This window comes from Puma concolor, chromosome A3 (assembly GCF_028749965.1).
Source record: "Puma concolor isolate L17-30 chromosome A3, mPumCon1.1.hap2, whole genome shotgun sequence".
In the NCBI taxonomy this organism is placed as follows: domain Eukaryota; kingdom Metazoa; phylum Chordata; class Mammalia; order Carnivora; family Felidae; genus Puma; species Puma concolor.
Genome location: NC_141669.1, coordinates 115,087,527 through 115,111,104, shown reverse-complemented (window position 1 = coordinate 115,111,104; position 23,578 = coordinate 115,087,527). Strand labels below are relative to the sequence as shown.

General features: G+C 50.8%; 1 protein-coding gene across 1 annotated transcript; it reads left to right on the top strand.

Moving 5' to 3' along the window:
- The first annotated feature begins 2,072 nt into the window (after positions 1-2,072).
- Positions 2,073-20,459, top strand: LOC112869539 (uncharacterized protein C20orf203). The gene is given in 7 exon segments (XM_025932681.2): positions 2,073-2,093; positions 5,175-5,280; positions 12,028-12,121; positions 18,618-18,675; positions 18,677-18,723; positions 18,725-18,835; positions 18,837-20,459. Coding segments are annotated over 7 exon segments (546 nt in total). The 3' UTR covers positions 18,946-20,459.
- The last annotated feature ends 3,119 nt before the right edge of the window (positions 20,460-23,578 follow it).

The following is a 23,578-nucleotide window of genomic DNA, read 5'->3' as shown; positions in this document are numbered from 1 at the left end:
CCACCACCTTTTTTGGTCCATTTAAACATAAATAAGATGAGACAGGGTAGATCACTTCCCCGAAGTGTCCTGTCCATAAAATGATGGGTCTAGACTTAAAAAAAAAAAAAAAAAAAAAAAAAAGGAAAGGAACCAGTCTTTTTTGGGCAGCACGGCTCCTACCCTGCCTTCGAGAAGTGGGTGTATGTTAGACTCGTGCTCAGCTAGCAGGCAAAGGCTGAGAGAACAGCTGCTGGCAAAGTCTTCCCGGACAGCGACCGGCCCAAGGTCACACAGCTAGTAGGTCTCAGCTGGCTTTGCTTCTCAGACCTGTCTGATCTCCAAACGCTTTGCTGCGCCCACTCCTTCCCTCCCCCGCATCTCCATCCATTCCATCAACAAACAGCTTTAAGTGGCTAAGGTGACCAGGCTCCCTGCTTCCTGTTGGGGATGCCACAATGAGCAAAAGCAGATACATCCCTGCGAACTTGAAGAATCTCACCAAGAAACACACAACTGCAAACAGAGCCAAGCGGCCTGGGCAAGAGGCCCAGAGGAGCACAGGGTGAGGAGGGGAGCCTGCAGCTGGCCCCAGCTCAGCCCCTGTCTTTATCTTAAAAGCACAAGGTGACCCTGAAGGGTTTGAAGCCAGGGTGGGTGTCAGAGGGAAAGAGCGAGCAGAAAGATCTCTGTGTGCTTTTGAAGTTGCTGTCTGAGTCTCCCTGCCCTCACGTGTCCCCTGGAGCCCCACCTGGGCCTCTGGGCCCACGGGACCTGTTGTGGCCGGGGCTCCCCCGCTGTGGGGGCGCGTGGCCGTTGAGCCCATCTCCGGCAGCCAGGTCTGAAGTCCCGGCCACTTCCGCCCTTTGCTGTCCCTGTGGTTGCTGGTGGGGCTGAGGCATCTCGGGCCAGCGTTGAGGGGAGCAGGAGGGGCAGCCCGACTGTCCCAGGAAGGACTGAGGGCCTCCCCCCTCCCAGTTTGTCTGTGGTTCTGAGGGCCCACTCCAGCCTCTTCCTGCCCTTTGTCCCGGGTCTAGTCAGGAAGGCATTTTCCAGGGCTTCTCCCCACCCCCTTTCCACTTCCCTTCCCCACCTTCCTCCCAGGCCGTGAGGGGAGGCATCTTGGGGCTGGCTGGCTTCTTTCACCGACACTCCCTTTCAGCTCCCTCGTCGCTGCTGGTTTCCACTCTTCCCTTCCTCAGGTCCTCCATGGTCTCCCAGGCCTGACGCCAGCTGTGCCTCCCGTGTGTCTCAGTCAGAATCCATTCCCCAGCCGCAGTACTTACCGGACTCCACCTGGCGGCCGGCTCTGGGTAGAGGAGGGGACAGAGGGTGGGACGCTCCCTGCCCTCCGGAGCCCCCAGCCCGGTGGGCAGACAGCAGAGCCAGGCCTGAGCGAGCAAGAGAAGCAGTTTTCTGCAAATGAGTGTGCAGAGAGCTATAGGCTTGGGGGAAGAAGGGGAGGGAGGAGTGGTGGTCAGTGGAGGAGGAGTCCATGGCTTCCTTCCCCTGGGATTTCCAAATACAAGGCCTAGTGTGATGAGGAATTGTCTGGGCGGGGTGGGGGAGGGGGCTATGAAGAGAAAGAGAACAGGAGATCGAGACACCCGCACATGATGGTTATTTAAAAGCTATTTAATTTGGAAAAAAAAAACTTTAAGTTTTATTTATTTAAGTAATCTCTATACCCAACATGGGGCTTGAACTCACAACCCCAAGATCAAGAGTCACATGCTCTTCTGACTGAGCCAGCTGGGCGCCCCAAAAGCTATTTAATTTGAAGGGTTATTCTTTATTCTGAGATGATGACCTTCCTGTTCTTTTGTGTTTTAATGTCCTGTCCAGGAGGTACTTTGTTGTTTATTTGTTTCATTGCTCTGAAAAAAAAAATTTCTTTTAAAGTAAGCTCCACGCCCAGTGTGGGGCTTGAACCCATGACCGACCCTGAGACCAAGAATCAGACGCTCCACCACCTGAGCCAGCCCGGTGCCCCCTCTTTTTTTTTCTATTGTAGTAAAAAGCATATAACGTGACACCTGCCCCTCTTGACAAATTTTTAACTGTGTGGTACTGTATTGCTAACTAAATGCACGATGCTGGATGGCACGTCCCTGGTATGTATTCATCTCGTGTGACAGAGACGCTGTACCCGCTGGCCAGCAGCTCCCGCTTCCTCCCTTCCCCAGTCCCTGGGAACCACCACTCTAACTTCCTGTTTCTGTGAGTTTGAATTTGACCACGTCAGATCCCTCCTATAAGTGGGATCTTGCAGGATTTGTCCTTCTGGGAGTGGCTTATTTCACTTAGCGTGATGTCCTCAAGATGCATCTGCGTTGTAGCATGTGACGGGATTTCCTTCTTTTTTATGGCTGAATTATATTCCATAATATGGATAGACCACATTTTCATTATCCATTCATCCATCGGTGGACATGCAGGTTGTTTCCATCTCTTGGCTTTTGTCACTGATGCTGCAGTGACCGTGGGAGGGAAAATACCTTTTGAGATCCTGATTACAGTTCTTTTGGATAAATACCAAAGGTGGGATTGCTGGATCATATGGTAGTTCTATTTTTTATTTTTTTGAAGGACCCCCATACTGTTTTTCCTAGCACCTGCAGCATTTTACATCCCCACCAACAGTGCACAAGGGTTCTCTTTTCTCCACAGATTCCAACATTTGTCTCTTGCCTTTTTGATAACAGCTGTCGAACATACGTGGGGTGATACCTCGTTGTGGTTTGATATCCATTTTCTTAATGATTAGAGATGTTGAACACCTTTTCATGTACTATTTGTATGTCTTCTTTGGAGAAATGTCTACTCAGGTCCTTTGCCCATTTTTAAATCAGGTTTTTTGTTTGTTTTGCTATTGAGTTGTTAGGAGTTCCTTATATAGTGCGGATATTACCCCTTACCAGATACATGGTTTGCAAATATTTTCTCCCATTCTGTAGATTGTCTCTTTGTTTTGTTAATTGTTTCTTCTTAAACAATTTTTTTCTGTTGTTTTTTTTTTTTTTTTTTTTTAGTTTACTTTGAGAGAGAGAGAGAGAGTGCACATGTATGCGCACGTTGGGGAAGGGCAGAGAAAGACGGAGAGAGAATCCCAACCAGGCTGTGTGCTGTCAGTGCAGAGCCTGATGTGGGGCTCAATCTCACGAGCTGTGAGATCATGACCTGAGCCGAAACCAAGAGTCTGACACTTAACTGACTGAGCTACCCAGGCTCCCCTTTTAAAAAAATTTTTTTGTGGGGCGCCTGGGTGGCGCAGTCGGTTAAGTGTCCGACTTCAGCCAGGTCACGATCTTGCGGTTCGTGAGTTCGAGCCCCGCGTCAGGCTCTGGGCTGATGGCTCAGAGCCTGGAGGCTGTTTCCGATTCTGTGTCTTCCTCTCTCTCTGCCCCTCCCCCGTTCATGCTCTGTCTCTCTCTGTCCCAAAAATAAATAAACGTTGAAAAAAAAATTTTTTTTGAAATAAGCTTTATGTCTGGCGTGGGTCTTGAACTCATGCTCTCTACTGACTGAGCCAGCCAGGTGCCCTCAGTTTACTGTTTCCTTTGCCCTGCAGAAGGTTTTCAGTTTGATGGCGTCCCACTTGTCCAGTTTTGCTCTTGCTGTCTGTACTTTTGGCATCATACCCGAGAAATCACTGTCAACACCAATGCTATGAAGCTGTTCTCTTATGTGTTCTTCTAGGAGTTATATAGTTTCAGGTGCTACATTTAAGTCTTCAATCCATGTTGAGTTGATTATTGTGTGTGCTAACATAAGGGCCCGTTTACACTCTTTTGCGTGGGTATCTGGCTTTCCCACTACCATTTGTTATTTGGTTTTAAGGGCCTTCCTTGGCAGAATCACAAATGTTCAGTCCTTTGCAGGTTCCCCAATGTTTCTTTAGAAATGTTATTGGTCTGTGAAATCTTGTGAACCAGAGTCTCATAATTTTGTTGTAGTGTCCAATTATATTTTAAAAGTTTGAATGTGTGGTCTGGTATGCACATAGCTCTTAGGAGATGAATGGGTCAGTCAGGAATGTTCCAGAAAAAATCTGAGCTGTAGGACTTATGTCCTTAGAGGCCACATCCCAGTCTGACTGGCAGTTAGTTCCTTTTCCCCAGAATGTGAGCACTTTGGAGTCGGGACTTCACAGAGTAGGGGCTCAGCTAACATTTGTTCTCTTCCATGCAGCCAGGGATGCTGAGATCAGAGAGGTGAAACCCTTTGCCCCCGTCACAGAGCGGGTCAGCCAGAGGTGGCTCAGCCTGGGCTCTCCCAGTTCTCAGGCCAGTACTGTTTTGACTGCACTCGAATCGGCCTGTAGCTCTGTCTGCATTGAATAAAATTTTCTTCCCCGGTGGCCCAGAGTGGTTGAGAAAGAGGTTTTTCTTTCTCAATGGGAAAGCCTTGATTTTGTAGAGATGAGGCTTGTACCATCTCGGCGTCTCCCCCACGCTGCCAACACGACATCTGGCACATGCGGAGAACAGGGTAAATGTCCGAATGAAGGGATAGCCAGCAACTTCAATTGTGAGGCAGCCATTAGAGCCAGAAATGAGAACATTTAGATTCTGCTTCCTGCTCTGCCTTAGATTTTGCTGTGTGACATTAAACAGGTCCCTTTCTGTCCCTGTGTCTTAGTTGTCTGGTCTGTTAACACCGACAACAAGCATAGTAACAGGCTAACGTGTAATGAGTGCCTCCTATGTGTCAGGCACTGCCCTAAGCACTTATATAGGGTATAAACTCCTCCTGGCCACCCCCCAGAGATCAAGATCATTCACACATCCACTATACGGTGAGGAAACAGAAGCCCAGAGGGGTCAAGTATCTTTCCAAGGTCACACAGCTAATTAGAGGGCAGCAGGGGTTCAAACCCCAGCAGGTCAGTCCCAGAGACCACTTAATCATTATATGATACGAGCATCTAGAAGATTTATCTTTTCTTGAGTGATTCTTTGGGATACAGAAAGTGGCAGCTGTTTCAGTTCTGGGCCCTTGGCAACATGTTTTTGGTCGAGTTCCTTTAGGCTTTGTTAAATAGCTACCATGCAGATCTCTTCCTGGAAGGGAGGCAACTGTTGAGACAGGGTTACTTGGGAAGAATTTTGGCAGAGAGGGAGGAAAAAAGCAGATGGCAAGGCCTCTCCCCCTGTCTCGCTGCCTCTCCACGGCCTCTCCTGTGTTCCCTGAAGCTCACCGTGGCTGCCTTCACCAGGGTACAGGCCACCTTTGGCCCTGACCTGGGCATGTCTCTGGACAGCCAATCTCATCTGCTCTGCAGCATTGCAAGTGGCCAGAGTCAGCCTCTAAAAGACAACAATGGATCACATCACACCCCTGCTTAAAGCCTTCCCGTGGCTTCTCAGAACTCTTGGAATAAAACCCAGCATGACCCCTGCCCGCCTCTCTGACTTCATCTCGCACCTCCCCTTTGCTCAGCACCCTGTAGCCCTGCTGTGCTGTGCCAGCCAGTGGCCACTAGCCATATGGGGCTGCTGAGCATTTGAAATGTGGCCAGTCCAAATTGAGATGTGCTTGTCCATATAAAATACACACTGGCTCTCTAAGCTATAGTCCAAAAGAGGGCGTAAAATACCTTATTAGTAATTTTATATTGACTATATGTCTATTTTTTTAATTTAAAAAAATGTATTTACTTTTGAGAGAGAGAGAGAGAGAGAGAGAGGGGCAGAGAGAGGGAGACAGAGAATCCCAAGCAGGCCCCATGCTGTCAGTGCAGAGCACAACACGGGGCTTGAACTCACGAATGAACTGTGAGATCATGACCTGAGCTGAAACCAAGAATCAGACGCTTAGACTGAGTCACCCAGGCGCCCTGATATTTATTATATGTTGAAATGATATTTTTTATATACTGGGTTAAACAAAATACATTATTAAAATTAATTTCACTTCTTTCTACTTTTAACAAATTTTTTTTAATGCTTATTCATTTTTGAGAGACAGAGCGTGAGCAGGACAGGGGCAGAGAGAGAGGGAGACACAGAATGCAAAGCAGGCTCCAGGCTCCGAGCTGTCAGCACAGAACCCAACACAGGGCTCAAATTCATGAACTGTGAGATCATGACCTGAGCCAAAGTCAGAGGCTTCACTGACTGAGCCACCCAGGCGCCCCTACCTTTTTTTCTTTTTTAAAGAGAGAATGAGCACGTGAGCAGGGGAGCGGGGGAGAGGGACAGAGAGAGAGAATCTTAAGCAGGTTCCACACTCAGCACAGAGCCTAATGTGGGGCTTGATCCCATGGCCCTGGGATCATGACCTGAGCTGAAATTAAGAGTGGGACGCTCAACTGACTAAGACTCTCTTTTTTTTATCGTGGCTACTAGAAATTGTCAATTCCAAGCATGGCTTGTGTTCTGGTCCCATCGGACAGTGCTGTTGCAGCCACACGCTGGCCTTTGTCAGTTCCTGGTCTGCCCGAGGTCTTCCCTCAGGCAGGCAGGGCCTATGTCTGTCTGCCACTTTCAGTGCCCTCTGCAGTTGCAATCTTTCTCCTTTTTTTTTAAAGTAAATCTTGATTTTCTTATTTTATTTTATTTTTAAGTGCTCATCTATTTATTTATTTTATTGAGGTTTTTTCCTTAAGTGTATTTATTTTGAGAGAGACAGAGAGAGTGTGAGTGGGGGAGCGGCAGAGAGAGAGGGAGACAGAATCTCAAGCAGGCTCCGTGCTGACAGCACAATGCGGAGCTCGAACCCACAAAACTGGGGGATCGTGACCTGAGCCGAAACTAAGAATCAGATGCTTAACCAACAGAGCTACCCAGGCGCCCCTAAGTTATTTTTTTTAATGTTTATTTATTTATTTTGAGAGAGAGAGAGAGAGCAGGGGAGGGGCAGAGAATGAGGAGAGAGAGAGAGAGAGAGAGAGAATCCCAGATAAGCTCTGCACTGTCAGCACAGCCGATGTGGGGTTCGATCTCACAAACTGCAAGATCATGACCTGACCCGAGACCAAGAGTCGGATGCTTCCCCAACTAAGCCACCCAGGCACCCTTGCAATCTTTCTCCTGTTTGCTGTCTTGCTGCCCCAGGCAGAGTCGGGGTCCCCCACTGCAGGTGCTCTGCCCTTGGTCCACCACCTGACTCTGGACCACAGCCAGGAAGAGCTTGGGGTCAATCACATACCTGGCGGAAGGAAGGATGGGAACTGACCCGGGTTCTCCAGCCAAAGGGCTCCGCATGCTGCTGGCCAGGTTTTAGCTGAAGCAGGTGACCAGGATCCTCAGCGGCTCTGAGCAGAACACACACACGGACTTTAAGAGAGGGCCTTTGGGCTTTGTGTGGGGTTTGGGGCACCTGCCGTGTCAGTAGGATGACGGTGCGAAGCCTCCCCAGTTTTCATCACAAGAACCCGTTTGGCAGCCTGGGTCAGCGGTCATGTGTGCCAGGTCATTGGGAATCGCCAGTGCAGCCGAGGTGGATTTGGGCTTTGCTGGGACACCCCAGGGTCCCTCTCAGCCTTGCTGCTTACCACACGGTGACCTTTGGAGGTCACCCAGCTCCCATTTAAGTGAGGATTGGCTCCCTGCCTAGAGCCAGTGAGGACCAGAGGGAGGGCTGTGTGTCACCAGCGGGGTACGGCGTGGGGACACATAGGTGTTCAGGCCATCAGAACATCCTTGTGACCAGCTCGCCCTTCCTGCCCTCAGCCACCTTCACAGGATGCCGGCCACAGTGGGCGTGGAAATAATGCATGGCCTCAGCTCCTGAGCAAGGGCCCCCTGCTACGGGAGGACCACCGGGTTGTCCCCTCATGCCGTTTTCACCCTGAGGACACTGACTTTGGCAGCATCTGGAGGAGGGAGAGATGCCACCATTTCTGTGAAAAGGGCCTGTGGGTTTTAATTGACCGCAAGCTCGGAGTGAGCCAACGGGTGACCTGATTGCTAAAATAGCCCAGGAGGAGGGCGGAAGCTTCCAGAACAGGGAGGGGGTGGCTAAGATCTCAGCTGGAAGGAAGTGAGGGCACCATTCTTGGAACCTGCCCAAGTCTGCAGCTCCAGAGAGCAGGGAGGCCCTTCTCTGGAAACTCTGCCTTATCCAGCCCCCCTGGGTGAGATCGGGGTGGGACAGGAGGCAGCCCTGCCAGAGGCAAAGCTGAGTCGCTCCTGGAGCACAGTAACCTGGGAGGGCGAACGCAGGCCAGCACCCCTGGGCCTTCATCTCTCAGTTTAGTTACAAGGGCCCAGGGAGACGAGGTGGGTCAGTCACTCCAGTCCCATGTGGGGAAGCCGAGAGCCTGCCTGAGCCCACAGTGAGAGGGTGACAAAGGCCAGCTGTCCTCCAGCCTTCCTGCTGTACTCAGCAGCTCTGAAAGAAATGCAAGGAACAAAGAAGCTGACTTCTCTCATACAGCAGATAATGAATGTTCTGATTCGCAGCCCCTGAGAGCATCAAATCCCAATGTCCCCAGCCAGGAAATTTACAGCCTGCCATTGACCCTTCTGGAGGGCCCAGACAGGGCAGTGTCCCCTTGCTGGTTCCTTCATGGGCAGAGATGGCTGGTGAATCCCACGACCTCTGTGCCGGCTGCCCTCGGCCTCCAGTGGCCTGGCCAGGGCCCCTCAGCTCTGGCCAGTGCTGGGCTGGTCAGTGAGGACAGACCCAGAGGCCACCCAGCTGTGTGCAGGGGGCGGGTGGAGGTGGAGGGGACGGGCCTGGGCAAGGGCAACCCCTTCTCTGCCTTTCTGCTTTATGTCTAATTATAAAAGCAATTCATACTCATTGTAAAATTGGGGAACTACATTAAGGTGCAAAGGAGAAAATGAAAGTCATCTGTCATCTCGCTGCCCAGAGATAACTGTCATAACTACTTTGTTATATTTCTCTCCAGTCCTGTTTTTCTATTTGGATCATACATATGCGTATAAGTGCATTTTTTAATTATAATAATACTCTGTAGCTGGCTTTACCCCCTGCCTTACGTTATATGGTGAAATGTTTTCTCACAGTTAAAATTTTCTTTAAAGTTATTTAATGGCTATATGGTATTGTGTTAATAATTTAGCCATTCTCCTATTTTTTTTCATTCTCCTATTTTGACTCTCTCTCTCTCTCTCTCTCTCTTTTTTTTTTTTCAAACGTTTATTTATTTTTGGGACAGAGAGAGACAGAGCATGAACGGGGGAGGGGCAGAGAGAGAGGGAGACACAGAATCGGAAACAGGCTCCAGGCTCTGAGCCATCAGCCCAGAGCCCGACGTGGGGCTCGAACTCACGGACCGTGAGATCGTGACCTGGCTGAAGTCGGATGCTTAACCGACTGCGCCACCCAGGCGCCCCTCTCTCTCTCTTTTTAAACCAAGGAGACTTGGCAGTTTTTAAAATTCTGCCCAAAGGGCGCTTGGTTGGCTCAGTCGGTTAAGAGTCTGACTTTAGTTCAGGTCATGATCTCACGGTTCATAAGTTCGAGCCCCACATCAGACCCTCTGCTGTAAGCTCAGAGTCTGTTTCAGATCTTCTGTCCCCCTCTCTATGCCCCTACCCCATTCACATTCTCTTTCTCAAAAGTGAGTAAACATTAAGAAATACTTTTTTCAAAAAAATAAAATTCCACCTAAAAATTTAGATCCAGCTTTTTAGCTGCTGAGTTGGAACAGTTCTGGGTTGCTCTCTGCCATTCACACTGAGAGGGGCCTCTCAGGTTGAACAGCTCAGGTGACAGCAGAGGTAGAGTATTTAGAAACACAAAAACAAAAACAAAAAATAAAAACCACCACCATCGGGATGTTTAGGAAAGGAGTTTCCTGGGACCCCTGGGTGGCTCCGTCGGTGAAGCGTCCGACTTCAGCTCAGGTCATGATCTCACGGCTCGTGAGTTCAAGCCCCACGTCAGGCTCTGTGCTGACAGCTCGGAGCCTGGAGCCTGCTTTAGACTCTATGTCTCCATCTCTCTCTCAAAAATAAATGAACATTAGCAAAATTTTTTTTTAATTAAAAAAGGAAAGGAGTTTCCCTCTGTGCCTGCAGCTCATGCGGTGAAGAACCACGGGCATAGCCAGCTTGGGTGTAGATGTGCGCATCCTTGCAGGTGGCTTCTTGGCATGTGAGCTGGCATGGAGAGGGCTGGCAGTCCTTGGTTCACGTTTTGCCTGTGCCACAGGCTGGTGTGATCTTGGGCCAGTCCTTCCCCTGCCCCGTTTCTCCGTTTCCTAGGCTGTGAAAGGGACCTGATGTCAGAGTGGCTCAACCGAATGCCGTAATGCTGCGTCTGAGCCAGTATGCTGTCAGTGGGGAGCAAAGGGACACACGCTTGTTCCTAAGGCATTAATTGGGTTTCCCTGCCCTTTCTGGATCCCTGCTCAGCATCCCAGAACCAGGCCCACGTACGACTCACGGAGAACCCAACCCCTAGAGAAATTTCCCATTGTGTTCAGGGCTCAGGGGTCACGCAAGCAGGGTTTCTGGAGGTTTGGAACTGGATACCACTAGAATATATGCTCCAGGAGGGCAAGAGCCTTGTGCTTCTCGTTTACTTGGTGCCCCCGGTTCTGTACTGTAGGGGCCTGGCCTACAGTAAGCCTTCAGTAAATTCTAGCAGACCCAAGCAAGTGGTGGCCTCTTCCTGCCTCAATTTCCCTTTCTGTTCTGCTAGGCCATGAGCTCTGCGAGAGCACAGATGAGCCCACTTTACCTGAGTCCTCAATGCCCAGCAAAGACACTGACATGTGGAGAGGTCCATGAATGCATAAACAGAGAACAAATGGATTGATGAATAAATCATGTCCCAAGAGAGTCAGAGCTCATGACGCAGGCCCTTCCTTCTCCCCACCTCCCCTCCATAGTGGGTCCCTGGCCTCCCTCTGAAGGGTCCTGGATGATCCATCCCTCTGTCCCTCCTTGGTTGAAGTTGGCCGCCAGGAACTCTGAGACTTCCTGGCTGTGTGACTTTGGACAAGTCACTCTACCTCTCTGAGCCCCCATCGCCTCTTCTGCAAAATGAGGCAGATATGATGTCTTGAAAGGGCTTTATGAGGCTTGGTGCCCGATTGCATATAGCTGGTGCCTGGAAGGTGGTAGGTACCCAAAGAAGCGGCCCCTCTTGTTGCCAGTGGCCTGGCGCTCTGTCCATGATGAGCTCTCTGACTCGAGTTGGCTGAACAATTGACTCTGGGAGGGGCATGAGATAATCTTGAGCTGGGGCTACCTGAGAGGCAGCAGAGGGTTACAGATCCCCTGAGACCCCTGCAGCTGTCCTTGGCAATTCGCCTTGGCCCTGCCATTCAGTGCCCTTTCCCCCCCGCCGGGAAGGCTCACGCTACAGCGGGGGTGGGGGGGGCTGGGGGGGGGGGCTCGGCTGGGAGGCAGGCCGCTCCGCTGGAGAACTGTTCTCCTGATGCCCCTGTGATGGGAGAAGGGAGCTGGCTGCACTGCCAGGAGCTTCCACACCAGGCTGCCCTGGACCGTGCCATGGGGGCCCCCATGCCTTCACTGCCTGTCACTCATGGCTCTGGACCTCCCGTCTCCAGGCTTCAATCAGATGGAAGATTTGCAGTTTTGATGAGAGGAGCAAATGAAACAATGCACCTTCACCTCTGCCCCGCACGCTCCTGAGGTTGTGCTACGGTAACTAGTAACTTTACTAGGAGCCAGCCCACGGAGGTGGGGATCGTGCCGGGGCCTCTCGCAGCTACCGGAGGCCGCCTGGCGGAGCTTCTGAGAGTCTCTGCCTCTGTGCCTGGCCCTGCCACATAGTCACCGTGGGACATGGACAGGTAACTTCCCTCTCTCAGCCTCCGTGTCCTCATCTGCAAAACCAGGGCGGCCACCTTCCTGGATTTCCGGGAGAAGCCTCTGACGCTGTGCCTGCGAAGGGTCTGGCTAAGTCCAGCCTCAGTGAGAGTGACTTCCCCAGGCACCCAGGCTTCCCAGACCTCAGTTTGCCCAGGTGTACTATGGAGATGATGATCCCACCCATGGCTTCCGGTCATCGGGAAGGTTCCATAAAACCAACCATGTAACCCACCTAGCACAAATATATATTGCTCATTTAGCTCGTTATTATGGGATTTTGTGCCGCTAGTGGGCAAAGCCAGCCAGGATGAGACCCTGCCGCCGCCCGCCCTGCCCCCTGCCCAGGGCTTCTTCCTCTGGCTCACAATAGGAGGCTTGTACAGGTGGGACCAGAGTGACCTCCCTCGGGTTTGCCAGGTCAGAGCCGCACTCCCAGTGTCTGGAGCGCAGGGAGGGGATGGCCACGCAGCACCTGCTGCCAGCTACCTGACCGGCTGAGTCTCCAGGAAGCCGTGGTGGAGGCTGGGCCTTGGGGTTTCGGCTAAGCCCTGGGGTGCTGAGCAGACAATGAACTTTGGTCTTCTCCTGAAGTGCCCCTGTGCAGTCTCCCAGTGCCCCAGCGTCTACTTTTCTGACCACACAATGTCAGAGCGCCGAAGGAATGCCACAGCAAATAGCTTTATTGTTTTTTTTCGGGCTGTAAAAGTAATTCTTGTTCATTGCAGAAAAAAAAAAATCAGAAAAGCGTAAATTAAGAGCACCCCACCCCAAATCCCAAACTTTTGGCTGCTTTTGTGCATATGCACATAAAGATACAGATTGTTTTTACAAAGATCAACTCTTATGATACACGCTTTAAAAATTGAAATGAGAATACTTGATTTTTTTAATGTTTATTTATTTTTGAGAGAGAGACAGAGCATGAGCAAGGGAGGGGCAGAGAGCGAGGGAAACACAGAATCCGAAGCAGGCTCCAGGCTCCGAGCTGTCAGCACAGAGCCCGACGCGGAGCTCGAACCCATGAGCCATGAGATCATGACCTGAGCCAAAGTCAGACACTTAACCGACTGAGCCACCCAGGTGCCCTGAGAATACTTGATTTTTAACTTTTTTGTTACAAAATATGACACAGAATGACCACACAAAATAATTGTTCAATTGGCATATTATTATAAGGCAAACTTCTGGAACCACTGCCCAGGTGAAGAACTCTGCCAGCCACCCTAGAAGCCTTCAGTGTGCCCCCTCACCCTACCCCACCACAAAGAGTTACTGTTAGCCTGACTTTTTTTTTTCTTTTTTCTTTTCTTTCTTTCCTTTTCTTTTCTTTCTTTCTTTCTTTTTTTTTTTTAAATAATCTCTCCTCCCAGCATGGGGCTTGAACTCATGACCCTGAGATCAGGAGTCACATGCTCTACTGACTGAGCCAGACAGGTGCCTTTTTTTTTTCTTTCTTTTTTTAAAGTAAGCTTTATGCCCAACATGGGCCTTGAACTCATGACCCAGAGATCAAGAATCATGGTCCACCGACTGAGCCAGCCAGGCGCCCCACTGTTATCCTGACTTTTAAGGTCATCACTTTCTTGCTAGTTATCACTCAGTGTGAATCCCTAGATACTATAATTTTGTCTTTAAAAAAAAATCTCTTTTAAGTCCCTTTTAATCTATAGATGTATTTTTTTAACTTTTTTTTTTTTTTTTTTTTTTTTTTTTTTTTTTTTACAAAACATGACAGTATTATCTTAGACCTTGTCCATGTTAGTAAATGTGACTCTCATTTTTATTTTTATTTTTTTCAATGATTCCATTGTTCCATCCCAGTGTTGAACATAACTGACCGGTCCCCCCCACTGATGGACACTTAGGTTTACACTCTTGCTGTTACAAACAATACTGTGATGGAAATCTTTATACCTATCTTTTTATGCACTTGAGTAATTCTTAGAAGACATTTCTGGAAGTAGAGTCATGGGTCCAAAGAATAGGTTTGTTTGTTTTTTTTTTAACAGTATGATTCACTTGCCATCCCATTCGCCCATTTGAAGCACACAACTCAATAGTTTTTCAATGGTGTGTTCAGAGTTGTGCAATCATCACCACCATCAATTTCAGAACATTTTCATCATCCCAGAAAGAACTCCACACCCATTTCTCCCCAGTCCCTTCCCCCTACCTCTAGGCAATCACTGCTGTAAAAGAGTCTGCAAGGTTCACCCATTATGGACACTTCATGTAAATGAAACCATACAATGTGCGATCTTTTGTGACTGACTTCTTTCACTTAGCATATATTTCAGGGTTTACCCATGTCACAGCACGTATCAGTACTCTTTTCCTTTTTCTTGCTGAATAATATTTCTGTGTGTAGCTAGACCACATTTTATCTATTCATCAGTTGATGGGCATTTGGGTTGTTTCTACTTTCTTAGCTATTATGAATAATACATCTGTGAACATTCATGTAAGATTTGGGATGAACATATGTTTTCACTTCTCTCAGATCTGTACCTCCCAGGTATAGAACTGCTGGGTCACGTGGTCATGCTATTTAAGCTTTTGAGGAACTCCCAGACTGTTTTTCAAGATGGCTGCACTGTTTGCATTCCCACCAGTAGCGTGTGAGGGTTCTGATTTCTCCACATCCTTGCCAACACTTTTCACTGGTTTTTTTTGATTACAGCAAACCTACTGTGTGTGAAGTAGCATCTCATGGTTTTGATTTGCATTTCCCAAATAGCTAGTGATTTTCAGCATCTTTTCATGAGCTTATGGACCATTTGTATATCTTCTTTGGATCAATGTTTATGCAGATCATTTGCCCATTTTTAAATTGGGTTATTTGTCTTTTAGTACTGAGTTGTAAGAGTCCTTTATGTATTCTGGTTACAATTCCTTATCCAGATATATGGTTTGCAGATATTTTCTCCCATTCTATGTCTTTTCACTTTTTTTTCCTTTTTTCTTTTTTAATATGTTATTTTAAGTAATCTCTACACCCAACGTGGGCTCGAGCTCACAACCCCGAGATCAATACTTGCACGTTCTACCAACTGAGCCAGCCAGGCGCCCTGTCTTTTCATTTTCTTGACGATGTCCTTTGCAGCACAGAAGTTTGTTATTTTGATGATGTCCAATTTACCTGTTTTCTTTTTGTTGTTGTTGCTATGCTTTTGCGTCATATTATCGACTAATCCTAGGTAATGAAGATTCAGGCCTGTGCTTTCTTCTAAGAGTCTTATAGTTTTAACTCTTATATTTGGGTGTAAGATCCATTTTGAGTTAATTTCTGTGTAGGGTGTGAGGAAGGTGCCCAGCCTCCTTTTTTTGCAATGTGGATGTCTAGTTGCCCCAGGCACCATTTGTTGAAAAGACTGTCCTTTCCCCACTGAACTTTCTGGGCACTCTTTTTTTTTTTTTTTTTTAAGTTTACGTGTTTATCTTGGGGGGGGGGGGTGGGGGACAGAGAAAGAGAGGGACAGAAAGAATCTCAAGAGGGCTCCACACTAAGCATGGAGCCTGATGTGGGGCTCAATCCCATGATCCCATGACTGCTAGATCATGACCTGAGCCAAAATCAAGAGTCAGACGCTTAACCGACTGAGCCACCCAGGCGCCCCTGTCTGAGCACTCTTGTTGAAGATTAATTGTCTGTAAATGTGAGGGTTTATTTTTGGACTCTCATTCCATTCTGTTAATCTATATATCTATTCTTATGTCAATACCACACTGTTTTAACTACTGTAACTTTGTAGAAACTTCCTATGGTTTCTCCAACAATGTTCTTCTTTTTTCAATATTGTTTTGGCCATTTGGGGTCACTTGAATTTCTCTAAGAAATTTAAGATCAGCTTGATAATTTCTGCAAAGAAGCAAGTTGGAATTTTGTTGGAGATGGTATTGAATCTGAAGATCAATTTTGGGAGTCTTGCCATCTTAACAATATTGGGTCTTCAGATCCATGAACATGGGATGTTTTTCCATATATTTAGGTCTACGTTAATTTCTTTCAACAGTATTTTGTAATTTTTAGAGTATAAGTTTTATACTTGTTTTGTTAAATTATTTGTAAGCATTTTATTCTTTTATGCTAGTATAAATAGAATTAATTTCTTAATTACATTTTGAAGTGTTCATTGCAAGTGCACAGAGATACAGTTGACTTTTTTGGTATATTCATCTTGAATCCTGCAACCTTGCTGAACTCATTTCTTAGTTCTAAATTTGTGTGTGTGGATTCTTTAGGATTTTCTATTTACAAGGTCATGTCACCTGAAAATAGAGATAGTTTTACATCTTCCCTTGCAACCTGGATGCCTTTCCCCGCCTTGTTTAAGTATACTGGCTGGAACTTCCAGTAAAATGTTGACTGGAAGGGCAGGCGTGTACGTCATTGTCTTGTTTCTGGTCTCAGGGGGAAAGCACCCAGTCTTTCACCATTAAGTACGATCCCCAATACTCTCTGTAGGAAGGCTCATTTTAGGCTTTCCTGAAAGGCTGGTTGGTTAGAGCCTCACTATTAGCAGCATATGAGAGGGACCCCAGTCCCTAATCTCCTTGTCAGTAGCTCCAGGTTTTAGAGGTGAGGAGCCCAAGGCCAGAGAGCGGAAGTGCTGCATACATCATCACACAGTTGCTCAGCTACCTGCCATGCCAATTGTCTTTGGTCAGTGGGGAGTGAGCCTCTGGGGCACTCAGTCTTCCCTCCCCTGATGGAGATGCCTCGTGACCCACCAAGAGCAGCCACTGGTGCAGAAGGAGACCTGGCTTTTGTTCTGGACCTGGCCACGGACTTACTGCATGACCTTGAGCAAGTTACTCCCCCTCCACACCCCTCGCAGCCCCAGGCCTTGGTTTTCCTATCTGTGCAGTGGGAGAGGTGGTTCAACTCTGAAGTCTCCACGTCTGACCCGTCTGACCGTCCACCCTTAAACCTGGGCTGCTTCTGCCACTGCCCAGAGTGGCCACCAGAGGGCACCCCAGACCAGCATTTGGCCCAGCTAGGGCACAGGGGGCCCTGGGGAGGCTGAGAAGCAGGGTGTGTTTTTAAGGAGCTGCTAGCTTTGCTTGCTCAGGCTTCCTTGTGGCTACACCTGCCAGGCCCTGTGCCTCATTCCTCTGGATGAGCCCTGGTCTCTGAGGAGGGAGGATGGAGACATCACCCCCAAGGCCAGTGACCTTGCACTCATCCCTGACTGCCTTGGTTTGGCTGCCTAAGGCCCAGGCATCCGGTGTCAGGGCCAACAGCCTTGAGTGTCTCAGCCGGGAAAGGTTTCTACTGTCTCTGGGCCCCTGTGGGCACCGCATCCTTTGCCTACTGCATTTTGTGGCAGTACAAAGCCTCCCTCCTGGTGAGTTCCTGGCCACCTGGAAGGGAACAATTACAGCCCCTTTAGGACATGGATGGATTCTTGCCGGGGGTCCTGGACAGTGTCGCGTCTGAAACCACACCCTCTGGGACTCCCAGATTCCTCAAGAGACCGACTCCCCAAACCTCAGAACTAGGCACCTTAGGCATCAGAGACCACCCGACACTCCCCAGGGCAGAGTATCTGACCCCCGTGGTGAAGGATTCTCCTGGGAGCACCAGAGGGGTTCCAGCAGCCCTCTCTAGCCTCCCCCCGATGCTGATTGTACCCTCCAAATAGAAGCAGAACTTTTGCTTTCAAATCGAGCTCCAAGTCAAAGCAGCAGCTCTCAGCCCCTCGCGTGGAAGGACACGGGAGCACGTGCCCAGATGCCCACCACATTTGCCTGGAGCCCCCATTATTGTTGTGTCTTCCCCCCCTTCCACACCGGGTCCTCTTGAAGGCAGAGTGAGTGTCCAGTTCCCCTACGTCCACTTCAGGGTGGCTGGCTCAGGACTTGGCGTCCAGTAGAGAAGCTCAGCAGGTGTCACCATGGGAACCCTGACCCCATCGTCTCCCACTCCGGGGACCAGGGCTGCCTCTGCCCCTTTCTGAGCCGTACGACTTTGGGCAGGTCACTTAGGTTTCTGCGCATCCACTTTGTTTTTCCTTTGTTCCTCTACTTCCCTCAGACGGTCACGGGGGTCAGAGCGGAGATGAGAGCCGTGGTGTGAAGGGTGACCTGCTCTCCCTGTGTCTGACACAGGGACACAGGCCCTTATCACCCCTGCTGCAGCTGTGGTGTCAGCTAGGAGGTCACATGGAAGAGAGGTGGACAGCAGGCCACATGACTCCCTGGGATTTTCAAATAATGGCTGGCGTTTTCTGGGCCCCTTCTGTGCACCAGACATTGTGCTGAGTAGCTCACCTGGGTCATCTCTCTTGATCCCTTCAGCGACCCTGTGAGGAGGACGCGTTACCGTCCTCAGCTTTGCAGATGAGGAAACCGAAGCATGGAATGATTAGCTACCTCGCCCAAGGTCCCACAGTTGGCAAAAGGTGGGACTGGGGCTTGGACCTCTGGCCTCTGGAGCCCACGCTCTTAGCCCCTGGGCCACTTCCTGCCTTGAGCAGATGTGGGGCTGGGACGGGCAGTTTGGGGTCTTTTTGTCCACTACATAGGAACCTCCAAGGACCACAGATCCTCGGTTCTGATCCTTTTTTCTAGACTTGTGTACCGAGACCAGAAAGGAACCCCTCCTCTCAATCTCTGTCTCTCTCTCTCTCACACACACACCAGGGCCTGTGGGGCAAAGCAGGACCCCAGCTACAGCAGGTGTTGTCACAGCAGGGAAATTGGGTAATCCTCAAAGCCCCTATGGGTCTCAGAATCTGTGATTCGAAAAGTCATCTTGGGGTCTCATCCACAACAGCCAGCCTCCCATCTTGGTCGAGCTCATTTGCCCAACTCGGGGGTCTTGGGAGAGGGTGAAAGGAAGTACCTCAGAGGCTCAAAATGATGCCCACCCTCCAGCCCAGACACTGGGCACCAGCAGGCTCCTCCTCCCCAACGCCCGGGCCCTTATCAGGAAAGCAATTTGGGTTGGTGGGGAGGGGGAAGTCCGAGGCCCTGGGCTCCGGCAAGGTGGGTAGGAGAGATAGGGAAGTGGGGAGGGGGCCGTGGGGCCCTGCTGGGAGGGCCTGAGGATGGAAGGGATGCCGGGAGCCAGCGCTGTCCTTGCTGGCCTGGCCTCTTGACATGGTCCCAGAGCTGCCTTCCCTCCTTGCCAGGCAAGGCGCCCGCACCTTTAATTAGCGAGCAGCAGCCTCTCCCCGATTCATCTCAGTCACTGTTTAATTAGCCGCGCACAAGGCACCCCTACCCCCCAGCTCTGGGTTGAGCAGCCTGCCTCTCTCATGGAGGCTGCCACCACCTCATGGTGTCCCCTCTCACACACACACACACCCCACCGTATTTATTCTGCTCCCCAGAAGGGGGGATGGGGCGGGCACGCCTGGCTGAAACCTCAAGGAGATTCTGGGCACTGACGCTTGTATTCAAAGCATCCAGCAAACATTATTAGGGCTTCGAGTCTGCGCCAGGCTGGCGCTGGGCGGAACCCAGGCTGGATGGGGGTGGCCGGCCGCCGTCCTGTCCCAACTGTTCCAGAACGGCTTTTCCCTTTGGGAGGTGCCGGGACACCTCTCCAGCTGGTCCCAGGGTGTTGGGAAAAGCTTAATAATCCTCCCTGTTGCTCCCCCCCGGCCCCCTCCCCCCCCCGCACCGCACAACCAGAAAGGAACGACTGTTTCTTCCTTCGCCTCCCTGCCCCAGAGCCCAGCAAGCCCCCCGGAGAAGGGTGCATCCACTGCGGGGGACAGGGCCCTTCCTCCAGCCGGGCCTCCGCAGTGCTCAGATCCCAGAGGCCCGGGCCGAGGCCATGGGCAAAGGGAGGTGGTGAGGCATCTCAGCCCTGCTCTGGGGCCTTGGGGGCACAGGAGAGAGCACACGGCGTGTGGCCGAACCAGCTGCCCTCTGTTGCCCTGAAGCAGGGCGGAGCTGGTGGCCCCGGCAGCCGCGGTCACACCCTTCCGGGCAGAGCCGGGGTGCCACCGCCTCAGGGCAGCCAGCTGGAGGCTGGAGGCTCAGGTTCCAGCAGCCCTGCGCCCCAGTCCCTCCTGTGGCTTCAGGCAAATCAGCCGCCCTGGGGCCTCAGTCCTGCCCACAGAAGGGTGCCGGCCCCCCTGCTCCGATATGGACTAGGGACACGGAAGGACTCGCGCTTTCTCTGGTACTGACCATCTGCGTGGCCGCGGCCAGCCACCAAACTGTGCCGTGCCTCAGTTTCCCCATAATGTCTACCTCGTGGGCTGTCCTGAGGATTAAATGATTCACGATGTTTAACACACTCAGAAAGGCGCCTGGCAGAGGGAGGAATCATTGGCTGTTTCTGCCATGATTTCCCGTGCTTTTTACCAATCGATATTTATTGCCAGGTATGAGGGACTTGGTGGTGAGTAATATGGCAATCTCCCTGCCTTTCAGAGTTTTCCTTCCGGTGGGGGAGGCGGATGAAAACAAGTAAATAAAGGAAAAGTGCAATTGCATCTGAACAAAGTCTGCGGTTTAGTTAATAGTAATGTGCCGGCGTTAACATCTTGGTTTTAACAGATGTACCATGGTCAGGTTAAGTGACGCGGTGACGTGGAGAAAAGTGGATGAAATGTATACAGCCACCCTCTGTACTGTCTCCGCAGCTTTTCTGTGAACCTAAAATTATCCCTCCCCCAAAAAAGTTTATTTAAAAAATACAATTTCGGGTAAGGGTAAGCGCCATGAAGAAAATAAACAGGGCTAAGATAGAAGAGGGTGTGGGTGTGGCTACGGAGGGGTGGGCCAAGCCAGGCACCCTGTGGATGCGGTCTCTGGCCAGCATGAGACCATGTGTCACGGCAAGGGAGCACCTCTGTGTGATAGTTACGTAATCCACTCCAGTAACAGTAACATCACACGTATGTCATACAAAATTCTGGAAGTCCAAAACAACAGATAGATGACAATTTAGATTCCCCCCTCCCCCTCACTTTTCCTCCCCAGAGATGCTGAGACCCGTTCCTTGCGGTCTGGACGACAACTCTTAGACCACACCAGAGGACCATCGGCGGGTCCCCTGGTACCACCTTCCAGAAAGCCCTAGATGCAGGGCTGTCTTTTCTCATCCTCATCCCCAGCCTTGCCGTGCGTGTATTGAGCCCTTCACGTTAAGTCAGAGTGAACTGGGACACAGGCAGGTTAAGTCGCTCTCCCACAGGGTTCAGACTCAGGGACTCTCTGACAGCATTGTACAGATGAGGAGAGCGAGGCACAGAGAGGTTGTGCGACCAGCCCCCGGTGACTCTGAGCGGGTTGAGGGGCCGGGACCTGAGTCCGGCTGGCTCACTTCAGAACCCACTGCACCGCTGCGGCACCATCCTGGGAGAAACGCCCCCGACTCTGGAGCCCACCGGACCCAGGACTGATGTCCACCACTGCCTGGCTGCATAGCCTCGGGCAAGTCACCGTCTTCCCTGCGATGCGGCCCCCTCCCCCCCAGGACAAAGAGAAGGAAGCTTTCCTCTCAGATGGCTTGAGGGTGAGTGCAAGTGGTGGAGAGCTCAGGCGTGGGGCAGGCTCCGGGCACACTGGTCTCACCCCCGATTGTCATGATGGGCAGGAGGAAGGGCACGGCCAGGTGGGTGCTTCAGGGGGCCCTCAGCCCAGGTGGGGCCTTCCTTCCCTGCAGCTGTGCAGACAGAGCAGGGGGCCGGCCCACAAGAGGGATGGGTGGAACCCTCTCCCCACTGCCTCCCAGCACGCAGCCACGCTGCTGACCCAGGAGTTCTGAGGAGTCAGGAGAGGGGAGGGGGGTTTCCAAAGGTTTGTGTGATGCCCGCCCCCCCCCCCACCACACCCACACACAGGCTGAGCACCAGGACCCTGCGGGGGTGGGGAGGTGGCTGGGTCAGGATGCAGAGGAGGAGGCCGCAGCCAGAAGCGGGCACCCAGGTGCCAGCTTAGGCTGGATTCCTGGGGGTCTCCATACTGGCAGTGTGACCTCAGGCTGGTGGGCTGGCCTCCAGCCAGGCAGGCTCAGAAAACGGATTCATCTACCTGCCCTGCCCACCCCGGGATGATCAGAATGTTGGGGGCTAAAACAATCAGATTCTCCAGGACAAACCCAAATGCTAGTTTTTTCATCTGCAGTGTGCACCAGACTGTTATGGGCCAGACTACTTTAGCCCCCCATCTGGTTCCCTTCCTCACACCCTAGGCCCTGAAAACCTGGGTTAGTAATAACAAGGGGGCCCTGGGATCTAGGTGTAGACCGGGATCTTGGAGTGATCCTAGCCAGGCTGCATCAGAACAGCACCGTGGAGCGGAGAATGCTGGGACCGGGGAGGCAAAACCACGCTTGGGTTTGACGCCCAGCTCTGCTGTGTCCCTGGGCATGCTAACTCACCACCGTGAGCCTCATTTTCCCCATCTGTAAAACGGGGCTGTTATCAGGCCGAGATCTCACCACAAAGATAGAGCTTCCGACACAATGCACAACCTGTAGTAGGTGCTCAATAAATCACTCTCCTCCACTGACTAGCCAAGTAATCTTGTTTTCCAAACCCTACGGGGCCTAGAGACAAACTCTGGCACTTGTCCTGTATTCACACGGCCGTCTGGGATTTGTACTTTGGTTGCCAAATGCTAGAATTGCTGGAACATTTACAAGAAGATGGAAGAGATGATTTGCAAGTGGTGCTGTCCCTGCTAATGGGGCTTGGTGGTCACAGGGCCTCCTCTGCAGGTGCCAGGAGTCTCCTGAGCCTGAGACACCTCTCTCTTGCCCGAGGCTGGGCTTGCCCAACTCACAGAGGTTTCTCTTTGGCAAGTCCTTTTTCTCAAAGGCTCCTGACAAGACAAGACGCCGCCTTCTGTCCTGATGATGTCTGGGTGTTGCGTGTGGTCTGTAAGAGCTGAGGCTGCTGCGGAGGGTGGAAGGGGGCTGGGTCAGTTCTTGCTGGGCATCCTTGAGGGGCCTTCACGCTCCGATCCCCCCCTGACCCGTGGAGCAGGGCTGAGGGCACATGGCAGGGCGACGCTCGCCTGTGGGCCAGCGTGACCGTGCTTGAAAAACTGGGGGTTTCTGAGGGGGTTTTCAAGGCAAGGAGGATGATTTTTAGAAAACGTTCTGTCTTTTCTGTGAGGTGGAAACTGTGAGCCAGATATGACCTTGACCATCAGTGTTTTTCCAGGAAGATGCTAAGTTGATATTGGGCCGAAAAGGGCATTCGTGGTCAAATAAATTTGGGAAACACCACCATGAACATCCGATGGGCTTCCTCACTGCAGGTTTCTCAGGCCCTTTCCTGAGCATTTGCTAAGGGCAGGGGCTGTACCTACCCAGCAGCCAGGCCTGTTGGATGGTCATGTTCTTTTCAACCATCTTTTCTTTCTTTCTCTCTCCCTTCCGTCCTTCCTTCCTTCCTTCCTTTCTTTTTTAAATTTATTTATTTATTTTGAGAGAGAAAGAGGGAGAGCATGAGCAGGGGAGGGGCAGAGAGAGAGGGAGACAGAATCCCAAGCAGGCTCCTCACAGCCGCGCAGAGTCCGATGACGTGAGGTTCACACCCACGGACCGTGAGATCACGACCTGAGCGGAAACCAAGAGTCAGATGCTTAACTTACTGAGCCACCCAGGCGTCCCTCAAATTGTTTTTTCAAAAAGCATCTCATGAGACTAGAGGGCTATGGAACTCACTTTGGGAAATGCCGAAACGGTTGAAAATTTCCCCCTCCTCCATGTATGAAAGCTGGAGGACATGAGGGGAAGATGGGGGCCAAACAAGTTGAAAGGACTTGGAGGATGTTCGAACCTTTATTTTATTTTCTAAATGGTGTTTGTATTTATTATTTATTTATTTATTTATGGGAGAGAGAGAAAGAGTGCATGAGCAGAGGGG